The sequence below is a fragment of the Schistocerca americana genome, chromosome 3, assembly GCF_021461395.2.
Source record: "Schistocerca americana isolate TAMUIC-IGC-003095 chromosome 3, iqSchAmer2.1, whole genome shotgun sequence".
NCBI classification, from domain to species: Eukaryota; Metazoa; Arthropoda; class Insecta; order Orthoptera; family Acrididae; genus Schistocerca; species Schistocerca americana.
The window spans coordinates 411221206-411241724 of NC_060121.1; the positions used below are offsets into that span (position 1 = coordinate 411221206).

Consider the following 20519-nt stretch of genomic DNA (forward strand, 5'->3'; position numbering starts at 1 on the left):
ATTTATATAATCTATTCCAGTAGTTTTTCTGTTCTTCATGCCTTTTGTAGTCCATCCATAGTAATTGGATCTACTGTTTCATTGTACACCACAAGTCTATATAGCCATTGTTCATTCTTAAATGAAACAGCGTTTACGCATCATTGTAAGAAGCAGTGCCTCAGTGGCTATTCACTCAAACCGAGTGAATGCGCTAGACAGAACAGTGTGCTATTTATAGCATCAGTCCCGGCGCACGCAGCGAATGTGGACTCTTATCAGCTTGCGCAATCGCACCGGAAGTGAGTTTTCCAGCAACACGCTCCTAGTAACACCAGGTAGCGTGTTGCAGCAACGTAATTTGAATAGCGCGCCAAAAACAAGACAACCAATCAGAGAATGAGCTTGACATCTATTGAGCAGCCCAGAGAGCATCCCCGAGAGCGTCCCAGAGTGCCCCAGAGAGCTAAAACACCAAGAAGAATCGCTTCTCGGCTTTTGGCAAGATCAATGTGTAGTATTTGTGGCCCTTAAAAGGGCCGTTTTTGAGAACTGCCTTCAATGATTATATAAAGTACAATCACCCACAATGCGACAATCTTCCAAAGAAGAAGGACCACTAGCCTTGACCCATAAGTGAACACTACAATCGGAATTAATCTTACAACGTCTACGACAAGACAAAGACAAACTCCCGTGCCGTAAAAGGTAGGAACCCTCACTAGCAATAATAATCTCTGAAACACGTATAGTACGGTAAGCTAAGATTTCACAAGTTTCAAAGGATTCCAATTCTCTGATTGGTTGTCTTGTTTTTGGCGCGCTATTCAAATTACGTTGCTGCAACACGCTACCTGGTATTACTAGGAGCGTGTTGCTGGAAAACTCACTTCCGGTGCGATTGCGCAAGCTGATAAGAGTCCACATGTTCAGTGAGACAGTGTCTTTTTCTTCCTTGTTGAGGGCTTTTGTGACCTTGTATACACATTGCTGTCTATTGTGTACAGCATGTTCTAAGACACTTATGAATAAGTCCCTTTATTTGTTTTGCAGCATTCCTTTTTATTTTGTACATTTTACAACCTTATGTTTTTGTCTGTAGAAACTTCAAATAAGCTATTCATTTTTCTTTAATGCTTCTTTAATTTCTGTGTTCCAAATTCTGAATCGCTTTTTCCCACCTCTCTTCTTCCTTTTACCAAGTGCTTCAGTGATACAGGTTTTGATATTATTTCATTCTATATCAATGTCTTCATTCACTGGTGGTGAAGCAAGCTTTTCATGGAGTCTGTAGTGATAATGTTTCCTAATACTATATTCCAACAGGAGATGTTCTTTGAACAACTCATGTTGTGGCTTCTTGTGGAGTTTGTCTTCTTCCATTTTGTAGTAGCCTTATCTTACTGCTTAAAAGGAAGTGCTCACTACCTATGTCGCTGTCTCTCCTCCTTATTCTTCACCATCTTTATTTTCCACTCTGGTCTCTCTTCCATTATCAGTAAACTTAAGCTGGCAAAGTGCTTAATGGTGTAATAAATGTTTTGAAACTCTTATATCTTTAGTGCAAGTCTTGGATTATCATTAAAAATAATTGAGATGTAGTATTAAGTCTTTGTGCTGCTCACTGGAGGAATATTACAGCTCACAAATATTTTCTATTTGTATTGAAAGGTCATTTTCATCAGACAAACAAATGCCACTAATTTGTAGATGAAACAGAATATGGGCTACATTGTCAAGCCTGTTATTAATTTTGATATAATACAGCTACAAGTGGTGAAATGTGACTTGTCTTAGTAATTTAGAATTTGTGGAATTATTAGGAAGAAAAAGAACAAATTTTTATTTAACACACATGTCTGCCAAAGTGTGCCGTGGGTGCAGCCAGATTTTCTCCACGACTTATTGTTCATTAGTAGCACTAAGAGTATCCCTTCCTGTGACAGTTGATGAGGGAGAGGATTAGTGTCAGTTGATGATGGAAAGGATTACTGTATCAGAAAGTGTCATCTTTTGGTTGCTGTAGTTCCTCTTATTTTTGTGCTTGCTAAGAAACTCTGAAGAGGAATTCCACCTTACGGAAGACACAATTTTGTAGATTTGTTACCCAAACATGTTTCAGGACTTTTGTCCTTTCCTCCATGGGTTTTTTGTGTACTTTGTGTGTGAAAAATTATTATTACATGTTAAACTCTTGTGTAGGTGATATGAATTTTTAGCTCTTAAGTATTTAGATTTGCGTAGGAGCAGTTTTTAGGTGTCAAATATTTTACATTATTCTACAAATAATGGAAAATCGAGGATGGAATGTAACAGTATTATGAAAAGGGAAGTTGCTGCTCACCATATAGTGGAGATGCTGAGTCGCAGATAGGCACAACAAAAATACTGTCACAAATCACACACACACACACACACACACACACACACACACAAACACACACACACACACTCTCTCTCTCTCTCTCTCTCTCTCTCGACTGCAGTCTCAGACAACTGAAACCACACTGCGAGCAGCAGCACCAGTGCATGATGGGAGTGCTGACTGGGTGGGGGTAAGGGGGAAGCTGGGGTGGGGAGGGGGAGGGGGAGGGGGAGGGATAGTGTGGTGGGGATGGTGGACAGTGAAGTGCTGCAGGTTAGACAGAGGGCTGGGGAGAGGTAGGGAAAGGGGGGGGGGGTAGTGGAAAAGGAGAGAAGTAAAAAGACTGAGTGTGATGGTGGAATGATAGCTGTATAGTGCTGTAGTGGGAATAGGGAAGGGGCTAGATGGGTGAGAACAGTGACTAATGAAGGTTGAGGCCAGGAGCGTTATGGGAACGTAGGATGTATTGCAGGGAGAGTTTCCACCTGCGCAGTTCAGGAAAGCTGGTTTTGGTGGGAAGAATCCATATGGCACTGATTGTGAAGCAGTCATTGAAATGAAGGATGTCATGTTTGGCAGCTTGTTCAGCAACAGAGTGGTCCACTTGTTTCTTGGCTACAGTTTGTCGTTGGCCATTCAGTTGACAGACAGCTTGTTGGTTGTCATGGCCACATAGAATGCAGCACAGTGGTTGCAGCTTAGCTTGTAGATCACATGACTGGTTTCGCTGGTAGCCCTGCCTATGATGAGATGGGTGATGTTTGTGACCGGACTGGGGTAGGTGTTGGTGGGAGGATGTATAGGACAGGTCTTGCATCTAGGTCCATTACTGGGGTATGAGTCACAAGGTAAGGGATTGGGAGCAGGGGTTGTGTAAGGATAGACAAGTATATTGTGTAATTTCAGTGGATGGCGGAATACCACTGTGGGAGGGGTGGGAAGGATAGTGGGCAGGACATTTCTCATTTCAGGGCATGATGATGAGAGGTGATCGAAACCCTGGCAGAGGATATAATTCAGTTGCTCCAGTCCTGGGTGGTACTGCATTATGAGGGGAGTGCTCCTCTGTGGCAGGACGGTGGGACTTTTGTAGATGGTGGGAAGGCCTCTGGCCACAGAGGAACATTCCCCTCGTAACCCAGCATCTCCCAGGACTGGAGCAACTGTATTATATCCTCTGCCAGGGTTTTGACTACCTCTCGTCGTGCCCTGAAATGAGAAATGTCCTGCCCACTATCCTTCCCACAGTTTTATTCCACCATCCACGGAACCTACACAATATGCTTGTCCATCCTTACACAACTCCTGCTCCCCCTTACCTCATGGCACAGACCCCTGTAATAGACCTAGATGCAAGACCTGTCCTATACATCCTCCCACCATCACCTTCTTCAGTCCGGTCACAAACATCACCCATCCCATCATAGGGAGGGCTACCAGTGAAACCAGTCATGTGATCTACAAGCTAAGCTGCAACCACTGTGCTGCGTTCTATGTGGCCATGACAACCAAAAAGCTGTCTGTCAACGTTAATGGCTGCTCACAAACTGTGGCCAAGAAACAAGTGGACCACCCTGTTGCTGAACATGCTGCCAAACATCTTCATTTCAATGACTGCTTCACAATCTGTGCCATATGGTTTCTTCCCACCAACACCAGCTTTTCTGAATTGTGCAGATGGGAACTCTCTCTGCAATACAGCCTATGTTCCTGTAACATTCCTGGCCTCAACCTTCATTAGTCACTGTCCTCACCCACCCAGCCCCTTCCCTGTTCCACTTCAGCACTACACATCCATCATTACACCATCACACTCAGTCTTTTTACTTCTCTCCTTTCCCACTACTCCCCCCCTCCCCACCTCTCCCCTGGTGTGTACACGCGTGAGCGTGTGCTTGTGTGCTTGTGCGTGTATCTACATCTATTGTTGATGAAGGCCTTAATGGCTGAAAGCTTTATTTGTGACTATCTTTTTGTTGTGCCTACCTGCGACTCAGCATCTCTGCTATATGGTGAGTAGCAACTTTCCTTTTCATAATACTGTTGCATTATTCTTCTCATGTTAGATGGTTGAGCAATATCACTGAGTTGAGGCACTGTATGTTGTTCACTTACACTGGGCTCAAAGATTTAGGTCTAGGATTCTAAATTTGGAAACAATTTGGGTATGTATTTGTTCACTCACCTCATGTACGACAGCTTGTCATCTTCAAATGACGAAACTTCTTGTAATTTTTTGTTTTTTGTTCATTTCAGACTGAGAATCGCTATGTATTGCATTATGTAATGTATCTTCAACATTTCGCAGCCCTGTCAGCAACTGTATAAATATTAATTTTAATAATCAACAGCCTCAGTTGCACCGTTTACCTAGAATTTACCTAGGTTTCAGTTGGGATAACCCAACCTTCTTCAGAATAACAGTAACTACCCTTTGTCCATAGTGGACATCGCCAAGCTAAAACTACAAATCCATAAATTATTGTCAGACTATAATACTTATCTGGAACTGCCTCGGCCCCACTCCGCAACTGCAATGCGGGAGCCACGAGTGCTGTACTGGAGTTCCAGTCTGACGATAATTTATGGATTTGTAGTTTTAGCTTGACGATGTCCACTATGGATAAACGGTAGTTACTGTTATTCTGAAGAATGTTGGGTTATCCCGAGTGAAACCTAGGTAAACGGTGCAACTGAGGCTGTTGATTATTAAAATTAAAATTATGTAGTGTGTTGCTTATGCTTTTCTATTTTTTTATGTCGTAGTCTTGCTTTCCTTATTTGTATTGTGTTAAAACACTTATTTCCTTTGATGTACTTAGTTCTTGCTGTTACTCATGCATTTTGATAAAATTTATCAGTTAAACACTTCCCAAACATGAAATGAAACAAATTAACCTCATATAGCTATAGCAACACATGAAATGAATGCAGAAACCTTGTACTTTGTTGATAAATTACATCAAATTAAAAGAAAATCATAAGTTCTGAGAGTTTAGGTTTTTTCTTTGATAGACTTCAGTGACATCCTCTTCTGATGTAAGACTACTGTGTATTGAAATTTTTACTGAATGCTGATTCAACAAACAACCTTTTTTGTTCAGTTTTTGGGGTTGAGTAATGCTGAATTTAAGTAATTTTTTTCTCACTTGTAACTACTAGATTAGTCACAACTGAAGTTAACAAGAAAATTCTCTCTCTCTCTCTCTCTCTCTCTCTCTCTCTCTCTCTCTCTCTGTGTGTGTGTGTGTGTGTGTGTGTGTGTGTGTGTGTGTGTGTGTGTGTGTTGTTGAATGTAACATTTCATGTCATCATTTTCTATTGCCGCAGTTCTACGCACCTTGGTGTGCTCATTGCAAACGCCTTGAGCCAATATGGGCACATGTGGCTCAAGCACTCCATAACACAAACATCCGTGTAGGACGAGTCGATTGTACGAGATTCACAGGGATGGCTACTGAATTTGGCATTGCTGGTTTCCCAACCATTTTATTGTAAGTAATCTGAGTTATGCTTTCACAATAGTACTAAATAATTGAATAAATTAAATTAATTAGATATTTAATTAATAAATGAGAATTGTAAGTTATGACAATTGCCCCAAAGCAATAGTCTTCCAGTGTCAATAGTATACAAAAGCTAGAAAGGTTTCTTTTGGTATGCAGAAGTGAGCAAACTGGTTCTTATTGACAGTATTCTAACAGATGTAAAGGAATGATTGGAACCAAACAACCATTATTTACTAAAAAAGAAATGCTCTGTGAAGACCCTTGCATTGTGTCAGTTCAATAAAATGATCATTGGTTTCTTGCTGCATGATATTGCAGTGTGAGTGTGAAATTTTGGAAAGGCTAAACTCTTTCCAACTTCTGTCAAGGTGCAGGTGTTTCACAGTGAGTCTCCTCACATAGTTTTCAGTGGGAAGCATTTAAACCCCATAGCAGTCATTCCACAACAGTTTAAAAATGGCTTGACCAATTGTTTATTGGCTAGCAACTGTCCAGTGCAAGTTGTTGCCTCTCCTGTCTCATTGATTTAAAGGTTGGTAGCCAAGCTGTGCTGACAGCAAAACCATTATCATGACTGAGATTCATTGGCACTTGTATCTCAATTGACTCCTTAATAATGCTGTCCTAGAAAGCATTAGCTGAGCAGATGACACTTTTTTCTGAAATCAGGCATGTGCTTTACCATAAAGCTGTGCATTGTCAGTGTATGAGGGGGTACTCCCCCCCCCCTCAAAAAAAAAAAAAAAAAAAAAAAAAAATTGCCATGAGCAGTGCTTACATATGCATTTCTGCCACTAGGTGTGTGTAACACAACTCATTTCTGGTTCAGTGCTGCCTGTGTTGTCGACCAGGCTTGTTCTGCTCAACTGCAGTGACTGTTGTAGCTAGTGCTATTTTGTTCTTGTTTCATTTTTTATGATGGTAAGTTTGAGTGAACAACATGCAGCTGTGAAGTTTTGTTTTCTACTCAGTAAAATGCCGCTGAAACTGTTAAAATGTTGAAAATAGCTTACCAAGATCATGCTATGGGAAAAACTCAAGTGTACGAGTTGTTTGCTTGATTTAAAAATGGCGATGTGTCAGTTGATGACAAACCTCGTTCTGGACGTCCATCAGTTGCTGAATCAACAAAAATATTGAAAAAATTAGAGAGCTTGTGCTCACAGACTGTTTTAAGAAGATTGCGCAACAGTGTTAGTCAAAAAAGACTTGATTTGTGTCAGACATGAGACTGGCTCCTCCATCATGGCGACGCACCTGCATACACTGCCACCTCTGTTAGACAGTTTTTGGCTAAATACGGCATAGTTCCGCTGCCCCATGCACTTACTCACTTGACCTGGCTCCGTGTGACTTTCTTGTTCCTAAGCTTTGAAAAGAGGCATGGAAAGACACTGATTTGACAACACTGAAGAAGTCAAGAAAAAACAACAGGGAGGAGCTGTCAGCCTTTTCTAAAGATGACTACAAGAATGTTTCGAACATTGGAAGCACCGATGGGACACATGTATTAGTTGTAATGGAAGGGATAAGGTTGTTTTGGAAACACTTTAAAAACATATAGCTTTTAAAAAATAATTCCTGTTTTCCTTGGATACCCCCTGTGGATTTATTTTACATTTCAGGTATCTTCAGTGTAGTATAGGGAGAGACAGTGCTGCATTTGTCACTCGAGATTTTCCTCATTTGTACAAAATGTGATGGACCCCAGATGTATGGAGTTCAAGGTTATCTTTCACCCTCTCAGAAGGTAGAAGGTTCCTTATTTTTGCAGGTAGTTGAAATATGGACTTGTTGACTTTCTTAGATGGAGCTCAGTAGAGACCTGTGGAGGCTGCACCAGTGTACAGCCAGTCTGGCCTTAGCAGCCAGAAACTGTGGTCATGTGAGTGAGTTGCATTTGCTTGAATCCAAAAGTGTACTTGTTTGACAGTCATTTTGTTGTGCTTGTCTGCAACTCAGTATCTCTGCTATATGGTGAATAGTAATCTATCCTTTTCATAATATTGTAGAAGTGCTTAGGTGGACAAGACACTGTCTTCAGTGATACCTCTTTGAATTCTACCATCTGAAAGTCCATAGTGGCAGGTGTTTGAGCTGAGTACACAGCAACCCCATCAACTTGTCCATAGTAGTTTCAATCATGTAGAAAGTTTGATGTTGTTGTTGTTGTTGTTCAGCATTGATGTAACAAATTTATCTTGCGAAAAAAAAATTGTTATTCCAGCAAAACAAGCATCTCTTTGAGCAGAACTCTTGTGAATAATGAAACATCAGAACACAATAATATATCACCTGGATCTATTTTAATGGTTTTTAGTAACAAATGGTGCTGAGATTCTGGTGATTTTGTACACCTAGTGTCTATCACATTCCATGTGAATGTTGAAAACCTTACATCTGACAATTTTTGGCAGCTCCTTCAGCAATTCCTACTTCCTTGGGACCTCCCTGATGGAAGATTGTCACTTGGCGGGCCACCAAAATTGCTGCAACTATTAAAGACCACAGTCGTGCCCTCCAGTACTACAAATCTCTCGACCACTTCCTGGCTTTTATAAACGGTTTTGTGGCTGGGCCCACTATGTAATTAAATGTCAGAAATGGATTTGTTGCGAACAATTTTATGCTGCCATATGGCCGCATGCTCCCTCCTTGCAAGTAGGGGAAAACTAGGGCACATTTTTGGGAGCTGTGCTCCTTTTAGGTGTACTAGCAGTTTCCGTTAATGATGTTATCCTCACCAGCCCAGATTCTGTTGCTGAGCATTTTGGCACCACCACATCCTTGCCATCTTTCATGAGTGGGACCTCTGTGGCTTGCTCCCGATTTTTATCCAAAACCTTATTTCATGTCACACTTTTCAGGTACAAGTTGGTGCCTCCTGTGACACCTCCAATCTGCAGTAGAATGGGGTTCCACAGGGTTCTGTTTTGTCTCCCCCTCTTCTTTTTAGGGGAATTCAATTTTATGGTGGCAGTGTGGTACCTACAGTGTCCCCCTTTTTGTATGCCAATGATTTTTGCATTTATTTTTGTTTGTCCAGCATGGGAATTACTGAACCCAGACTGCCGGGAGCAATTTGCAAAGTGCAATCTTGGGCTGTTACTCATGCCTTCGAGTTTTCTGTCAAAACTTGCATTATGTATTTCTGATTGCCACACGGTGCATCTCCATCCAGATCTCTATCTTGATGGCCAGGCCCTTAAGGTGGGGGACTCTCAGCATTTTTTGGGATTGGTCTTTGATGCCTGTTTGACATGGCTTCCCCATCTTCGTTAACTAAAGCAGACATGTTAATAGCACCTCAACACTTTTTGGTGCTTCAGCAGTACCAACTGGGTGTGGACCACTCTACTCTGCTTCAGCTCTATGCAACACTAATGCAGTCCTGTCTATATTATAAGAGTCCTGCATACTGCTCGGCATCGCCTTTGATGTTATAGATGCTGGAGCTAGTACACCATTGTGGGATATGACTGGCAACTGGCACCTTTTGGACTAACCCCATGATCAGCTTCCTAGTGGGGACAGGGGATTCCACTATTGTGGGTTCTGCACCAACAACAGTTAACTGCTTACGTGTTGTGCATCTGCTGCTCACCGGAGCACCCTGACTGCAGTCTCCTGTTTTCAGATACAGAGATTCGTTTCCCACAACAGTGGACCAGGCCTGCAGTTATGATTGCCATCCACATTTGGTCCCTTTTTTCAGAAATCCAGCTCTTTCCTGTACCATTTCCTCTCAGGGTTCGCTCGCATACATCATTGATGCATTCTCTGTCCACAGTTCTGTCATGACCCGTCACAAGTTGCAAAATGTTTGGCTCCACCTGATGCCCCTCACCACCAGTTCTTCTCCAGTCTCAGCGTGTTTCATGGTTGAGAAGTAATCTGTACTGATGTCTCGATGGTTGCCGCTCACACCGGCCTTTCTTACATTTGTGTGGGAGATAATGAACTCTGATCCTTCCTGGTTGGCTGCAGTGTTTTCACTGCATTTCACTGCAGAGTTTGTAGCAACCTCTCATGCCATTGAGCATATCTGTCCCTACACTGGTGAGTCCTCCCTCATCTGTAGGACAACTCCTTGACTAGTTTACAAGCTCTTGACCAATGTTACCTCTGCCATTCCTTGGTCCTGGCTATCCAGGATTCCCTTTTTCTCTCACACAATGGCACTTTGTGGTTTTTCTCTGGATGCCAGGTCATGTTGAGGTCCCAGGGAATAAAGTTGTTGACAGGCTGGCCAAATTGGCTGCTGACAAGCAATCTATTGAGATTGTTGTTCCAGCACTTGACTTTTGATCAGTATTATGTCACCAAGTTCCAAGTATTTGGAATATGGAATGCCGTACTCTGTCTTTGCTGAACAAACTACAGGCAATAAAGGAGACCACAAATTTGTGGAGGTCCTCCATGTGGGCCTCTCATGAGGACTCCATCATCCTTTGCCAACTCTGCATCGGCCATACATGATTTACTCATGGTTATCTCCTCCATCACAAGGATCCACCCTACTATCATTGTGGTGCCGTTTGAGTGTGATCCACATCTTTCTGGACTGTCCTAACCTAGCCACCCTGTAGCACACACTTAATCTTCCCGACTTTCAACCCCTGCTGTTAGCAGACAATGTCTCAGTAGCTGACCTGGTTTTACAGTTTATTTGTAAAGGGGGTTTCTGTCACCCTCTCTAAGAGAGGGCACCTCAGCCTTGTCACCCCATTTAGGGGTTGGCAGGACATCCTGTTGTCTCCTCTGCCCCAACAGGGCAATGGTTGTTTGGCTTGGTAATCTGCCCCAGCCTGCGCCTTACCCATCCTTTTGCTCTACTACCCATCTCATGTGTTCTGTCTGACCTGGTTTTCCTCCCCAGCTTTCTTGTGCTTCTCTCATCCTGTCCATGTTGCTAGTGTTTACTATGTATTGTTGAGTGGGTTGCCTCAGGTAAGTGGCAGAGGGGGCCGTATGTCCCCTGTCGCAGTTCCTGTCTTTGAGGATGTCTGGCTTGTCCCTGGAAGGTGCATCTTGCTCACCTTCCTTCCTTTCCCCCTTTTTTTTCCTTCTTGTTCTCTTTTCTTGTATTTGTTGAGCTTCGATAGACCTTCAGGTTTTATTTTCTTGACTGTCGTGCACTAGGTCCTTCTTTTATTTATAGTTTTGTTTACTTGTCTGTTCCAGTTATCAAGGACTCACGAACTTGTTTTGTCCCTTTAATCATTAAACTAACCAACCAGCATCTGACAAATGGAGTGATGTGTCTGTCTACATTGCACAGAACACATACACAATGTAAGTCTTGGACAGGAAAATAACTATGCATTTACTGAGAGCAGCATAACAGAAAACGTGTTCAGTTCCAGAAAGATGTCTGTCATCTGCTCAGCTAAAAGCTTCTGGACTAGCATTATTAAATAGGCAATCTAAATACAAGCCCATATCACATAAGAATTTTGTGATCTGGGATGCAAGTGGTGGTGAATCTTGTTGAGATACGTATTTTACCCTCATCAAGTCTTTGCAACCTGTGTTTCAGGCAATAACATGAGAAGACAGCAGTCTTCTGTAGTGCAGTTACTCGATGTGGCATGGGCTCAATAAGTTGTTGGAAGTCTCCTTCAGAAATATTGAGCTGTGAAAGTGTTTCCAGTGCAGGATATTGTGCTCAAACTGACCTCTCAATTATGCCCCATAAATTTTTGATGGGATTCATGTCGTATGATCTGGGTGGTCAAATCATTCACTTGAATTGCCCAGAATATTCTTCAAACCAATCACGACTCCTGTTGATATGGTGCATTGCGATCCATAAAAATTCAATCATTGCTTGGGAACATGAAGTCCATGAATGGCTGAAAATGGTCTCCAAGTAGCCAAACATAACCATTTCCAATCAATGATCAGTTCAGTTGGACCAGAGGACCCAATCAATTCTGCGTAAACACGGCCTATAGTGTTACAGAGCCACCAGCAAGCTACACAGTGCCTTGTTGACAACTTGGGTCCATGGCTTCGTGGGCTCTGTGCCACACTCAAACCTACCATCAGCTCTTACCTACTGAAATCTGGACTCATCTGATGAGTCCATGTTTTTCCATTTGTCTAGGGTCCAACTGATGGGGTCATGACCCCAGGAGAGGTTTTGCAGGCAATGTCATGCTGCTAGCAAAGGCACTCACATAGCCCTGCTTCTGCCATAGCCCATTAACACTGGCCACATTGTTCTAATGGGTACATTCATTGTCTGTCCCATATTGATTTCTGCAGTTATTTCATGCAGTGTTGCATGACTATTAGGACTGACAACTCTATGCAAACATCGCTGCTCTCAGTAGTTAAGCGAAGGCCATTATGGTGATAGTTTATGCCTGGAATTTGGTTTCTCAGCACACTCTTGACACTGGATCATGGAAAATTGTATTCCTTAACAATTTCCGAAAGGAATGTTCCATGCGTCTAGCTCCAACAACCATTCTGCATCAAAGCCTGTCAACTACTGTCATATGGCCATGATATGTCTGAAACTTTTTCGCATTGATCACTTCAGTACAAATGACAGCCCTGCCAATGCACTACACTTTTATACCTTGTGCACACTATACTACCACCATCTGTATATGTTCATATCACTATCCCATGACTTTTGTTGCCTTGGTGTGTATCCAGTGTGTTTGAAATATTTGCACAATGTTCATTCTCAGACATGTTAGTGTGTTCATGGTGGCAGAGGTCATGCATAACTGGTCTGTGAAGAGTAGTGTAGTTTTTAATAACCAAGAGATGCTTGGCAGTCGTGTATGTTATCATATTGAGGACATTTCTTATTGACTGATGACAGAAGTTTTACAGTGTTTGTAAGGAAGCAGTAAATATCACATCACAACCAAGTTCCAAAAATTTTTGTTGGCAGTGAGATGAAGACGAACTGTGGAGTAAGCATTCCTAATGTGCACAAGTCAGCCATGCAACTTGGTACTGTTTACAACATTACCTCTGATAATCTTAAGTACTTGAAAATTGGTTTTGTTTCCAATTGATTCCTCATATACTGACAGCAACTAAAGAAATGTACCTAGGTCTCACTCCACCAGATTCACTGTAAAAATTAGAGTAGTATAATCTCAGTGGAATTTCGTAGCAATAATAGTAAATGTGGTACTTTGGCTTTGAGACAGAACGGATACCTTCCAGCACACAGTGAAAGAATTATAGCTCACCCAATTCACAGTAATTCAAAACATAGCATTCTGTCAGACAGATCCTTCAATAAACATTGAACCAAACTTTAATGATGTCATCTTTGTCATTATTCTGGAAAAAAAATCTGCGTTTTCCGGACAGAAGCATAAACAACTGAAAAGAAGCCTCATTCTCTCTTAATTGTGGCACACTTGATATTGAGTAAATCATGATATGATCAAAATTCTAGGAATTATAACTATTAAACAAGGGTTGGGGCAAATGTTTTTCTTCATTTGCAGATATGTGAATGGATTACAAACTGCTAGTTTGTTGTGTGGAACCTATGCCAGCATTGTGTGTGTTCATCACATGTGGCTATGTGAGTGCAGGTAGTAGCAGAGAGTGCACTACATCAGCTGTGTGGCAGGCGTCATGTGAGACAGAAGTGTCGCACAGCCAAATATATTAGAGTGAAGAATAAAATTTTTGAGCATCCTGAAACAGCATCCAGGTGTAGTGCGCCCGCCTGGTATGCAACAGTTGCATAATGAGTATAAAAACTCAGGGGAACCAGAACAAAAACAAGTAAGGATCACATTCCCACAGGCTGTGCAAGAGAAAGCATCAGAACACCCGTTTTGGTACCAGGACATAATTGCAAAGGAGTTGTAATGATATTCTGTTAATGAGGCAGCATGTAGTACCTGCATCTAAAGACTATGCAATAATGCCTTTAATGCTACATACCTTTTGTAAAAGAATTCTCTGAAGCTCTGAAACCAAACATTAGTCAGGCAGAGAATGCTAAAAGGCTCAAAAAATTGGAGCACATTCTGTCATCAGTAGATGGGGAATCATGTCGTTGACCACCATGTAGCCTTCCCGTTCCTTCCACTCAGTGCTCAGTCTGGTCATTCTGTCTGTATCATCGATTCATTGATACTGATGAAAGGCCAGCTCTGTTAGTTGCAGGATGACCTGTTGACATACAGTGAAGTGTTGCCACATGCTGCCGGTTGCTCCGTGTCGTTGTTTGGACTTTTGCCCTCTTGCCATTACAACTACTATCAGTTGAGGGTATAGAGATATCTGGGGACAAGCCTAAGCACAACTATGATTAACGAGAGTGCTGAGGCTTCAGTGGACTTCCAGTCATGCATGCTAGGATGTGGGGACACTCTGGATTTAGCTCCATCTGGCATGAGACTTTGGAACTGACTGCGTAAAACACCCGGGGCAATGATCACAAATTCCACAATGCCTCTGGATGCTTTCCTGATACTTGGACACAGCATGGCTGTTACTAGGCCACTCTGAGAAAGATACTAAATCACTGTAAAACTCTCGGCAATAATTGGTTGTTAATTTCATGCCGTCTCATTGACGAGTTGGGTATATCCACTGAACTCTGACAATTTGGAGTCAGAAGTGTTTGTGACAGCTGCTGCCATGGTAGAGAAGCCGCACCTGCACATCTGCACCAGTGTCTGTATATATGCAGATGGATATGTGTGTATGCGCGAGTGTATACCTGTCCCTTTTTCCCCTAAGGCAAGTCTTTCCGCTCCCGGGACTGGAATGACTCCTTACCCTCTCCCTTAAAACCCACATCCTTTCATCTTTCCCTCTCCTTCCCTCTTTCCTGATGAAGCAACCGCGGGTTGCGAAAGCTTGAATTTTGTGTTTGTGTTTGTTAGTGTCTCTATCAACATACCAACGCTTTCGTTGGGTAAGTTACAACATCTTTGTTTTTAGATATATTTTTCCCACGTGGAATGTTTCCCTCGGGTGTTACAAAAAGGTGCGGCCAAACTTTCAGGAAACATTCCTCACACACAAATAAAGAAAAGATGTTATGCGGACATGTGTCCGGAAATGCTTAATTTCCATGTTAGAGCTCATTTTAGTTTGGCAGTATGTACTGTACTTCCTCAATTCACCGCCATGATTTCATACATGATACTCTACCTGTGCTGCTAGAACATGTGCCTTTACAAGTACGACACAACATGTGGTTCATGCACGATGGAGCTCCTGCACATTTCAGTCGAAGTGTTCGTACGCTTATCAACAACAGATTCTGTGACCGATGGATTGGTAGAGGTGGACCAATTCCATGGCCTCCACGCTCTCCTGACCTCAACCCTCTTGACTTTCATTTATGGGGGCATTTGAAAGCTCTTGCCTATGCAACCCCAGTACAAAATGTAGAGACTCTTTGTGCTCGTATTGTGGACAGCTGTGATACAATACGCCATTCTCGAGGGCTGCATCAGCGCATCAGGGATTCCATGGGACGGAGGGTGGATGCATGTATCCTCGCTAACGGACGACATTTTGAAAATTTCCTGTTGCTGTGTGTTTCCATTCCATGATTAATGTGATTTGAAGAGAAGTAATAAAATGAGCTCTAACATGGAAAGTAAGCGTTTCCGGACACATGTCCACATAACATATTTTCTTTCTTTGTGTGTGAGGAATGTTTCCTGAAAGTTTGGCCGTACCTTTTTGTAACACCCCGATTCAGAAATAGATTTGCTATGGTGTCTTCCCCTCTGACATTAAGTGTTACGAATGTGTGGACTGGGGGCGGGGAGTAAAGAAGTAGTGTTGCCAGTTGCAGTGTTTCGTGTGTGATGAGATTGTATATAAGGCACATGACTGCAAAAGTAGGAAGCAGGATAAACTGAATTATAGGAAGCATTCATCAAATGCAGATGGGTGTTACGTAACCACTGAATGTCATTCCAAGTAAATCAGTGTACTGTGAGAATGTGGTGCACAGATGGAGTTTTGTTTGCTTGGCACAGTAAATAATGAGGAACAGAAGTTCTTGGTGGACACGGGTGGAAATTTGTCGGCACTGTTAGTGTGAACCTTTTGGATAGAAAGAGACTGCCATCTCCAAGGGCCAGGTTATGTGGAGTGGGTAATGATGAGGTGGAATCATTGGGAACAAAACTACTCACCATTAATAGTGGGGCTAAGAATTTTAAGGAGTATATGGAAGGATTGCCACACATTGATGAAAGGTACTTCAAAAATCTCGGACATGATTTCCAGTTGAGACTGGTGGAACTTTGTTTGCAGGGGGGGGGGGGGGGGGGGGTAGGTGCTAGTGAAACAATGTTGCCAGATGTGCCTGTCATAGTGTTGCTAGCTAAATTACGTGCAAGTATGTTACAGGTTAATTTGTTGGATAACTTACCAGCACATATAGGAAAATTGCTGTAGGTTACTGTAGGTTTTGTGTTGTTACCACTGTTGAGTCTAGTACCAGGGGAAGCCAGGGAGAGGATGTTGTTTGGTGGCTGGTATCATCTTCTATGACACAAACTGCGCGCATGTATTAACAAGGTTCTTTATTTACCAAGAATAAGAAAGCTACTTATCTTTAAACTAGTCCATGTGTTATGGTACAAACTCTTCCATAATAATCTACGTTAGGCTCACTGCTGGTGAAGTAAAAGTCCTGCTATGTGCACTGCTCTGGTCACTAGGTACTGACTAACTCTGACCTAGAGATGACGATTTTGACTGACTGGGACTGCAACTCCGACTGTGACTTACTGGGTGACTGTCTGTGACTGACTGGGCCCTCCAGTCAACGGTGATGATCTAAATACTGGTGGTTGAGAATGTGTTGGCGGTATGCTGCTTGCGAGTCTGTCTTTGGCCTCTCTCCTGGTAGGCACACTTGATTCTGCACCGATCGATCTTCTTGCAACCTCTTTGCTGACCGGTGCACTGGCGACAGCTTACACCAGTACTCTTACTTACCCCCCCCCCCCCCCCCCCCCTGAAATGCTGCACCGTTGTTGCTTAGGGAGGTTGCGAACAACAGTGGGGAGGGAAACAGGACGCTGGGTGTAGAGATGAATCGTAGCTGAGGCTAAACTCAAATATGAAAGACTAAACCCTGTTCCCATGCTATCTTCTTATGCTGCTACCATGACGGCGTCGCCATCGATGATGCCATTATGCTCATCATCTAAGGTTACTCCAGTGGGCCCTCAGGGCTGCTCATCTTCCTCCCTCCTCCAGTTGGCTGGGGGCACGTCTTCTTCCGTTGCTCCCAATGTATCTACTTCAGGAGCAAGGCCCCCCCCCAAACCCAGGGGACATCAGTCCCCTCCCTCCAGCTGGAGAAGCAACAGCCTCCTCCGGCTCCTCTTGTGTGGAAGGGGTCCATTGGTACCCTCTCACCCAAGTTCTCCTCTAATGCCACAGTGGACAATCGCCAGTGGCTAAAGGAGCCAAAAGCTGCTGGACGAAGAGCTTCAGTATTCCTCCATGCCTGAAGCTACTTCGGAGAAGTCATCCTAGCAAGCCCCTAAAGAGAAGCGAGAGGGTAAACAAACAAAGAAGAAGGCTAAGAAACGAGACCCTCAGGTGGCCCCAACACCACCACTCCCTACCAATACTGCATCTGTGGATAAGGTGGAAATCTTAACATCCCCTGAGGACCTGGATCTCACTGATGCCTCACCTGCAATGGGAGTGGATATAAATACTCAATCGGTGGCAGCAGGTGACTCTGAGGTGTAACCTGCTCCCTGCAAGCTTCATGCCTTCCCAGCCTTACGATAATGTTATCCTCCAGTGGAATTGTTGCGGTTTTTTCCACCACCTGGCTGAGCTATGACAACTGTTAAGCTTTACCCCTACTTTCTGCATTGCCCTCCAGGAAACTTGGTTCCCGGCAATGTGGACCCCTGCCCGCTGCGGCTATAGGGGTTATTACAAGGACCGTAGCAAATATCATAGTGTGTCAGATGGAATTTGTGTCTATGTCCTGAACCAGGTATATAGTGAACCTGTGCCCCCTTCACACTCCTCTTGAAGCTGTGGCTGTCAGGATAAGGAAGACACAGGAAGTAACTGTCTGCAACGTATACCCTCCTCCAGATGGTGCAGTTCCCCTGAATGTCTTGGCTGCACTGATTCAACAACTCCCTAAACCTTTCCTACTTCTGGGAGATTTTAACTCCCATAACCCCTTGTGGGGTAGCACCATGCTTACTGGCGGAGGTAGAGATGTCGAAAATTTCGAGTCTCAGCTCAACCTCTGCCTCCTAAATACTGGATCCCCCACACATTTCAGTGTGGCTCATGGTACTTACTCGGTCATCGATTTATCACTTTGGAGCCCAGGACTTATCCCATCTGTTCACTGGAGAGCCCACAATGACTTGTGTGATAGTGACCACTTTCCCATCTTACTGTCACTTCCCCAGTGTCATGCCCATGGACGTCTACCCAGATGGGCTTTAAATAAGGCAGACTGGGAAGGTTTCACCTCTGCTGTCACAGTTGAATCTCCCCCACAGGGTACCATTGATGTGGTGGTTGAGCGGGTCACTAGAATGATCATTACTGTGGCAGCAAATGTGATCCCTTGTTCCTTAGGGTGTCTCCGAGGAAAGACAGTACCTTGGTGGTCGCCAGAAATTGCTGAGGCAATTAAAGGGCGTAGACGGGCTCTACAGCGACATAAGCAGCACCCTTCTCTGGAGCACCTAATCGGTTTTAAACGGCTCCATGCCAGTGTTCGCCAGCTTATAAGAAGATGGAAATAGGAGTGTTGGGAGAGGTATGTCTCGACCATCGGGTGCCATATGTCACTTTCCCAAGTCTGGATAAAGATCAGATGTGTTTTTGGGTACCAGACCCCAACAGGTGCCCCTGGTGTTAACATTGATGGCGTGTTATCTACCGACACAAATGTGATTGCCAAGCACTTTGCTGAGCACTACGCTCAAGCTTCTGCATCGGAGAATTACCTCCTCCCCCCCCCCCCCCCCCTGCCCTCCCCCTTTTGCACTCTCAAATGGCAGATGGAAGGAAAAGTCTTCTCATTCACTACACGCCAAAGGGAACCCTATAACACCCCATTTACAGAATGGAAGCTCCTCAGCACCATTGCATTTTGCCCTGACACAGCTCCTGGGCCAGATCGATTCCACAGTCAGATGTCAGACTACAAACGACATCTCCTCGTCATCTTCAAACGGATGTGGTACAATGGGTACAATGGTGTCCTTCCATCGCAGTGGCTGGAGAACACCATCATACCAGTGCTCAAACCTGGTAAAAACCTGCTTGATTTGGAGAGCTATCGGCCCATCAGCCTCACCAAAGTTCTTTGTAAGCTGCTAGAGTGTATGGTGAATCAGCAGTTGGGTTGGATCCTAGAGTCATGTGGCCTACTGGCTCCGTGCCAGGGCGGCTTCCTCCAGGGTCACTCTGAGACTGATAATCTTGTGCCTCTTGAGTCTGCCATCCAAACAGCCTTTTCCAGGTGCCAACATGTTGTTGCCATCTTTTTTGATTTACAAAAAGCATACGACACGACCTGGTGGCATATCATATTCTTGCCACATTATATGAGTAGGATCTCCGGGGCCTGCTCCCAGATGCTATCAAAAATTTCCTGTCGCTTCGTACTTTCCATGTCCAAGGTGGTACCTCCAATAGTACCCCCCCCCCCATATCCAGGAGAATGGAGTCCGCAGGGCTCTGTATTGAGTGTATCTCTATTTTTAGTGGCCATTAACGGTCTAGCAGCAGCTGTAGGGCCATCTGTCTCACGCGTTCTGTATGCAGACGACTTCTGCATTTCGTACTGCTGTTCCAGTACTGCTGTTGCTGAGCAGTGCCTACAGGAAGCTATCCACAAGGCGCAGTCATGGGCTCTAGCCCACGGCTTCCAGTTTTCAGCTGCAAAATTGTGTCTCATGCACTTCTGTCAACGTTGTACCATTCATCTGGAACCAGAACTTTACCTTAATGATGATCCACTCACTGTAGTGGCAATATATCGATACTTAGGACTGGTTTTTGACACCTGATTGACTTGGCCTCCTCACCTTCGTCAGCTCAAGCGGAAGTGCTGGCAGCACCTCAGTGTCCTCTGCTGCCTGAGTTACACAAACTGGGGTGCAGATCGCTCTAAATTGCTGCAGCTCTGCAGAGCCCTTGTCAATCCCGCGTTGACTATGGGAGTCTGGTTTATGGTTCGGCTGCACCTTCAGCATTGTGTTTACTCAACCTTGTGCACCACTGTGGCGTTCGACTAGCGATGGGAACTTTTAGGAAGAGTCCAGTGACCAGCATACAGGTGGATGCTGGAGTCTCTTCATTGAAGTTTAGGCATGCACAACTGCTCGCCAGTTATGTTGCACACATTCGTAGTTCTCCTGAGCATCCGAATTACCATCTCATTTTCCCAAGCACTGCGGTTCATCTCCCACTTCGGCGGCCAGGTCAGTGCTTAAGATTGCGGTTCATGCCCGATCCCTTCTGTCTGAACTCGAATCCTTTCCTTTACCACCTCTACTCAAGGTCCATTCACTTACATCTCCATGGTGTAAACCTAGGGCGAAGCGTCACATGGACCTTTTGCGTGGCCCTATGGACTCAGTTAACCCTGCCGCTCTCCGCTGTCGCTTCCTCTTGATTCTTGACGTGTTCCGGAGCTC

The 20519-nt window shown here is 44.0% G+C and overlaps 1 protein-coding gene across 2 annotated transcripts in view; it reads left to right on the forward strand.

Moving 5' to 3' along the window:
- The window catches only part of LOC124605750 (protein disulfide-isomerase TMX3), a 185566-nt gene that overhangs the window by 26625 nt on the left and 138422 nt on the right, over positions 1 to 20519 (forward strand). For both annotated transcript variants that reach the window (XM_047137631.1, XM_047137632.1), the window contains one exon: positions 5675 to 5838. In XM_047137631.1, the coding sequence (XP_046993587.1) occupies positions 5675 to 5838 (164 nt within the window). The remainder of the gene's footprint in view (positions 1 to 5674; positions 5839 to 20519) is intronic.